This window comes from Scyliorhinus torazame, chromosome 29, assembly GCF_047496885.1.
Source record: "Scyliorhinus torazame isolate Kashiwa2021f chromosome 29, sScyTor2.1, whole genome shotgun sequence".
NCBI classification, from domain to species: domain Eukaryota; kingdom Metazoa; phylum Chordata; class Chondrichthyes; order Carcharhiniformes; family Scyliorhinidae; genus Scyliorhinus; species Scyliorhinus torazame.
Window position 1 is genome coordinate 12,249,762 of NC_092735.1, and position 6,960 is coordinate 12,256,721.

The 6,960-nt window shown below is 56.9% G+C and overlaps 1 protein-coding gene across 1 annotated transcript in view; it reads right to left on the reverse strand.

The window, feature by feature from the left end:
- LOC140404124 (germ cell-specific gene 1-like protein) overlaps positions 1–4,940 on the reverse strand; it is a 52,510-nt gene extending 47,570 nt beyond the window's left edge. The window contains exon 1 of the mRNA XM_072492543.1: positions 4,854–4,940. Coding sequence (XP_072348644.1) covers positions 4,854–4,940 — 87 coding nt within the window. The remainder of the gene's footprint in view (positions 1–4,853) is intronic.
- Positions 4,941–6,960: the final 2,020 nt, after the last annotated feature.

The following is a 6,960-nucleotide window of genomic DNA, read 5'->3' on the forward strand; positions in this document are numbered from 1 at the left end:
CCTCTTCCATTTGCTCCACCAGCCTTGTAAAGTTAAGCCTATGCAGGGCCCCACAGCTCCTGGCCACCTGGACCCCCAAATATCTGAAGTTCCTCTCCGCCCTTTTTAGTGGGAGCTCGCCAATCCCCCTCTCCTGGTCCCCTAGCTGAACTACGAACATCTCGCTCTTCCCCATATTGAGCTTGTACCCCGAAAAGTCCCTGAATTCCCTCAGGATCCTCATTACCTCTGGCATTCCTCCCACCGGGTCCGCCACATACAGCAGCAGGTCGTCCGCATAAAGTGACACCCTATGCTCCTCCCCACCCCGCTCCAACCCCCTCCAGTTCCTCGACTCTCTCAGTGCCATAGCCAGGGATTCAATCGCCAGTGCGAAGAGCAGGAGGGACAGGGGACACCCCTGTCTCGTCCCTCGGTGCAACCGAAAGTACTCGGACCTCCTCCTATTTGTGGCCACACTCGCCATCGGGACCTCATACAACAGCCTAACCCACCTGAAAAACCCCTCCCCAAACCCGAACCTCTTCAGCACCTCCCACAGGTACCCCCACTCTACCCTATCGAAGGCTTTCTCAGCGTCCATCGCCACCACTATCTCCGCCTCCCCCTCCCTCGCCGGCATCATGATAACGTTCAAAAGCCTCCGCACATTCGCGTTCAACTGTCTCCCCTTCACAAACCCCGTCTGGTCTTCATGGATGATCTGCGGCACACAATCCTCAATCCTCGTGGCTGAGACCTTCGCCAGCACCTTGGCATCTACATTTAGCAACAAAATCGGTCTGTAAGACCCACACTGCAAGGGATCCTTGACCCGCTTCAGGATCAAGGAGATCAGTTCCCGGGACATCGTCGGGGGTAAAGCCCCCCCCTCCCTTGCCTCATTAAAGGTCCTAACTAACAGCGGGCCCAACAGGTCCATATATTTTTTATAGAACTCGACCGGGAAACCATCCGGCCCCGGTGCCTTCCCCGCCTGCATGCTTCCTATCCCTTTGATCAGTTCCTCCAGCCCAATCGGGGCCCCCAGTCCCACCACCAATCCCTCTTCCACCTTTGGAAACCTCAATTGGTCCAGGAAACGGCCCATCCCTCCCTCCCTCCCGTGGGGGCTCGGATCGGTACAATTCCTCGTAGAAATCCCTGAAGACCCCATTGATGCCAACCCCACTCTGCACCACACTCCCTCCCCTGTCCTTAACTCCCCCGATCTCCCTAGCTGCGTCCCGCTTCCGAAGCTGATGCGCCAGCATCCGGCTTGCCTTTTCCCCATACTCGTAGATCGCCCCCTGGGCCTTCCTCCACTGCACCTCCGCCTTCCTGGTGGTCACCAGGTCGAATTCGGCCTGGATGCTGCGCCTCTTCCTCAACAATCCTTCCTCGGGTTCTTCTGCATACCTCCTGTCTACCCTCACCATCTCCCGCACCAGCCTCTCCCTCTCCCCCGCACTCCCTCTGCTCCTTGAGATCAGCTCTCCCCTCACCACCGCCTTCAGTGCCTCCCATACCATCCCCACTCGGACCTCCCCGTTGTCATTGGTCTCCATGTACCTCTCTATGCTTCCTCGGACCCGCTCGCTCACCTCCTCGTCCGCCAACAGCCCCACCTCCAAGCGCCACAGCGGGCGCTGATCCCTCTCCTCCCCCATCTCCAAGTCCACCCCATGCGGGGCGTGGTCCGAAATGGCTATTGCCGAATACTCGGTATCCTCTACCCTCGCTATCAGCGCCCTACTCAAAATGAAAAAGTCGATTCGAGAATAAGCCTTATGGACATGTGAGAAGAATGAAAATTCCCTAGCCCCCGGCCTTGCAAATCTCCAAGGGTCCACCCCTCCCATTTGGTCCATAAATCCCCTCAACGCTCTAGCCGCCGCCGGCTTCCTACCCGTCCTGGACCTGGAGCGATCCAGTGCCGGATCTAACACCGTGTTAAAGTCTCCCCCCATTATCAGGCCCCCCACTTCCAAGTCTGGGATCCGACCCAACATACCTGCATAAAACCCGCATCGTCCCAATTCGGGGCATACACATTGACCAGTAACACCCTCTCTCCCTGCAGCTTACCACTTACCATTATGTACCTACCGCCATTATCTGCCACAATGCTCGATGTCTCGAACGACACCTTCTTCCCCACCAAGATCGCCACCCCTCGATTTTTGGCATCTAGCCCCGAGTGAAACACCTGACCTACCCACCCTTTCCTCAGTCTTACCTGGTCTGCCATCTTCAGGTGTGTCTCCTGGAGCATAACCACATTCGCCTTGAGCCCCTTCAGGTGCGCGAACACGCGGGCCTGCTTAACCGGCCCATTCAGTCCCCTTACATTCCAGGTTATCAGCCGGATCAGGGGGCTACCCGCCCCCCTCCCCCGCCGACTAGCCATGACCCCTCCTCGGCCAGCCACGCGCCCGCACCCCACGCCCGGCCCGTTCCCCACAGCGGCATACCCCCGTCTCGCCCCTCCCCCACTCGCTCCAGCTCCTCCTTGACCTTGGCAGCAGCAACTCGATTCCCCCCCCCCCCCCCATCCCCCCCCCTCCCCCCCCCCGGTTAGGACCCCCTCCTAGCTGCTTTACTCCCCCCATTGCACTTCCGCAAGTCAGCTGACTCCTGCTGACCCCGGCCACTCCCGCCTCCCCTTCGACTCCTCCCATTGTGTGGCACACCCTCCTTTCCCGCTCCCCATCCACAGGCTCTCCCCCTCCCCCATCCGTTCTAAGCGCGGGAAACAATCCTCGCTTCCCCGCCCCGGCCCCACCCCTCCAGTCTTTGGCGCGGGAAAAAAGCCCGCGCTCTCCACCTACCAGGCCCCGCCACCAACCAAAACAGTGCCCAACCCGCCCCATCCACCCTCCCCAACCTGAAAGAGAAAAACACAGAGAAAAAGAAACCTAAAGCAATGCAAAGGCCCCCCCCCCCCCGAACAAAGAATAGGCTTAACATATCCACCGCAGTCCCCAATCGCCCATCCCGACCCTCAGTCTGTGTCCAGCTTCTCGGCCTGAACAAAGGCCCACGCCTCCTCCGGAGACTCAAAATAATGGTGCCGGTCCTTGTAGGTGACCCACAGTCACGCCGGCTGCAACATGCCAAACTTCACCCCCCTCCTGTGCAGCGCCGCCTTCGCTCAATTGTACCCGGCCCTCCTCTTCGCCACCTCCGCACTCCAGTCCTGATATATCCGAACCTCCGCGTTCTCCCACCTGCTGCTCCTCTCCTTCTTGGCCCACCTGAGCACACACTCCCGATCGACGAACCGATGGAACCGCACCAGCACCGCCCGCGGAGGCTCGTTAGCCTTGGGCCTCCTCGCCAGCACTCTATGGGCCCCTTCCAGCTCTAGAAGGACCCCGCTCCCATCAGCGAGTTCAACATGGTGACCACAGAGGCCCCCACGTCCGGCCCTTCCAGCCCCACCGGGAGGCTCAGAATCCGCAGTTTCTTCCGCCTCGACCGATTCTCCATCTCCTCGAACCGCTCCTGCCATTTCCTGTGGAGCGCCTCGTGCGCCTCCACCTTTACCGCCAGGCCTAAGATCTCGTCCTCGTTGTCGGAGATCTTTTGTCGAGCCTCTCAGATCGCCACCCCCTGGGCCGTCTGTGTCTCCAGCAGCTTATCAATAGAAGCCTTCATCGGCTCTAGCAGGTCTGTTTTAATCTCTCTGAGGCAGCGTTGGATACCCTCCTGTTGCTCCTCCGCCCACTGCCTCCACGCTGCCTGGTCTCCGCCCGCCGCCATTTTGTCCTTCTTCCCTCCCTTCTTCAGGTCCACCACCACCTTTTTTGTCGCCCCGCTCCTGGTAAAAGCCATATACTGTTGGGGAGCTATTATTAACTCCTTCCCACACCGGGAAACATCGAAAAAGTGCCCTTGGGGGTCCTGAAAAGAGCCCAAAAGTCAGTTTTTGCGGGGGCCGTCGAATGTGCGACTTAGCTCCGCATAGCCGCAACCGGAAGTCTCGAGAGGGAATCCTTTTGGCAGTGCTCGCTTCACCAATCTGCCCCAAAAAGTCTGTGGAAACTCCTGAAAAAGGTCTGAGAGTCCGTTCCAGGCGGGAGCTGCCGAATGCGCGACCTACTCCTCCATGGCCGCCACCGGAAGCCTCATCCCCGCTTCTTCAATGGCCTTGGTAGATCTTTTCACAGTTGTCCCCTCTGCTGCTAGAATTCACCCTTAATAAATAAAGGCCCTCAAGTCAGCTTTTCAGCTTTAAGCTTGCCCTTCCCCGCCTGCATGCTGCAGCTACAGCCAAATCTTTTACTGTTTCTGCCGGGTCTGGTAACCAAGAGACATACCATTCCTGGGGGACACTGTCGGGGGAATGTTGCAGTCTTCTTCCCACACCGGGAAACGTCGAACAAATGCCGTGGGGGCCCTGTAAAGAGCCCAAAAGTCCGTTCCAAGCGGGAGCTACCAAACATGCGACCGAGCTCTGCAGAGCCGCACCCGGAAGTTAGCTGGTTGTTTTGACTGGCGCAAAGGTGAACGGCTGAAGGACGTTTTCTGTGCTGTAGACCACTATGACTGTGTGCGTGCAATTCAGCCAAAACATTTCTAAGGGCTGAAATCTTCGTCCGCATCCACCGCAAGATCGCTGCGGATGGGACGCAGACCATGTAACGGTCCATTGACCACAGACGGGAACCTCCGGTCGCCGGGCGGATGCGGCCGAAGAATCCCGCCAGATGAGTCATTTTGGGCAGGTTTGGCAGGTTTCCCGCTGCCTTTTAGGTTGGGATCCACACTTCTATTCAACCACAATTAGTCATCTTTTTGGGTCTTGGGGTGTTTATCCCCGGTCAAGCCCACACTTTGAAATGATTTCATCACCGGTGAGCTGAACTTGCCGGTGACTCCGGCTCCTCGGGGATCAGGCTGCCACCTTGAAAGGGCGCCTCGATCTCTAAGTGAGCTTGAGGGTGGGTGTCACCCATAGCCGAGTTCACCCCCCGGACACATGGGCAATACCCCCCCAGTGAGGACATCCCGCTATGAGGTTGCTGAGGCCCCCCCTTTTCAAGTCCCCAACCACCCCCCCCCCCCACCACGCCCTGCCTAGCCCTCTCCCCATTCAGGACCCCATCCTTAGTCTCACCAACCTTCATGAGGCCCTTTCATACACCGTCCTTTGCCCCCCCCCCAACTCTTCATTGGCCCACTCATGCCCAGAACTTTGGCAATGCCACCTTGGCAGCAGGGCATCCTGGCTGCACCCTGCCAGCCTGGCAGTACCACCTGGGCACCTCAGCAGTGCCAGGCTAGCAGTGCCAAGGTGCCCAGGTGCCAGAGGGGGAGCCAAGGGGCCATCCTGCCCTGTTCCCTTCCACCCAAAGGTCTCCAATAGCCTGGGAAACACCCCATGCCATTTACGCCTGGTCCACGTTTGTGTGGACCCATATTAAAAAGCATCTGATCCAGGCCTCTCTGGGGAGGTCGTTAGTTCCTGGGCCCCAGGAGAATCCAGGAGAATATGGCGCAGACATATTTAAATGAGCCTAATGGTTTGGATTAATCTTGCGAGAGGCCACGAGCATCATGGATCTCGTGAGAGGTCTCTCTTGAGATTCAACAATCTTGACGCATCACCAGATCAGGAACAATGAGGCCGTTGAATCTCACTCTTTGACTCTATAACCATTTATAGAGGTTTCCTTAAATCAGTACACAGCAAGGTTTCATATTCCATGTCAAACAAACTTCATCAAATGTTCTGTCAGAGGGTCAGTACTGAGGGAACGCTACACTGTCAGAGGGTCAGTACTGAGGGAGTGCTACACTGTCGGAGGGTCAGTACTGAGGGAGTGCTGCACTGTCAGAGGGTCAGTACTGAGGGAGTGCTGCACTGTCGGAGGGTCAGTACTGAGGGAGTGCTGCACTGTCAGAGGGTCAGTACTGAGGGAGTGCTGCACTGTCAGAGGGTCAGTACTGAAGGAGTGCTACACTGTCGGAGGGTCAGTACTGAGGGAGTGCTGCACTGTCAGAGGGTCAGTACTGAGGGGGTGCTGCACTGTCAGAGGGTCAGCACTGAGGGAGTGCTGCACTGTCAGAGGGTCAGCACTGAGGGAGTGCCGCACTATCAGAGGGTCAACACTGAGGGAATGCCGCACTGTCAGAGGGTCAGTACTGAGGGAGTGCCGCACTCTTGGTCAGTATTGAGGGAGTGCTGCACTCTCGTAGGGTCAGTACTTCGGGAGTGCCACACTGTCAGAGGGTCAGTACTGAGAGAGTGCTGCACTGTCAGAGGGTCAGTGCTGAGGAAGTGTTGCACTGTCAGAAGGTCAGTACTGAGGGAGTGCTGCACTGTCAGAGGGTCAGTACTGAGGGAGTGCTGCACTGTCAGAGGGTCAGTACTGAGGGAGTGCTGCACTGTCAGAGGGTCAGTACTGAGGGAGTGCTGCACTGTCAGAGGGTCAGTGCTGAGGGAGTGCTGCACTGTCAGAGGGTCAGTGCTGAGGGAGTGCTGCACTGTCAGAGGGTCAGTGCTGAGGGAGTGCTGCACTGTCAGAAGGTCAGTACTGACTGCAGTCGATTTCGGCGGGAGAGGAGGAGCTGGTTTGTCAATTTCAGCGGGGGCAGTGCAGAAGTGATTGCTGGGAGGTAAGTCTGTGCTTTAAAAACACTTACCTGGTCCCGTTTTCGGTCCCTCTTTTCTGTTTTTTTTTATATTTTAGTATTTAAAGCGGGAACAGGAAGTTCGACCCGCGGACTTCTGGGAAGACCCTCACCAATAAATTCTGGTGGAGAGGAAACCCGAGACACTACACGTGTAGTGTCTCCCACCCGCCCTCCTCCTCTAACCTAATAATAAAACCCATTGGTGTGAGGTAAGTACCATATTTTATTATTAACACGAAGAAGGTAAGTAAGTGATTTTTACGCATTTTTACTTTTGTACCTTTTTCAAAGTGTGTGTGTGTCGGGGGGAAACTGAAGTGAAATCACAGAAAAGCTGTG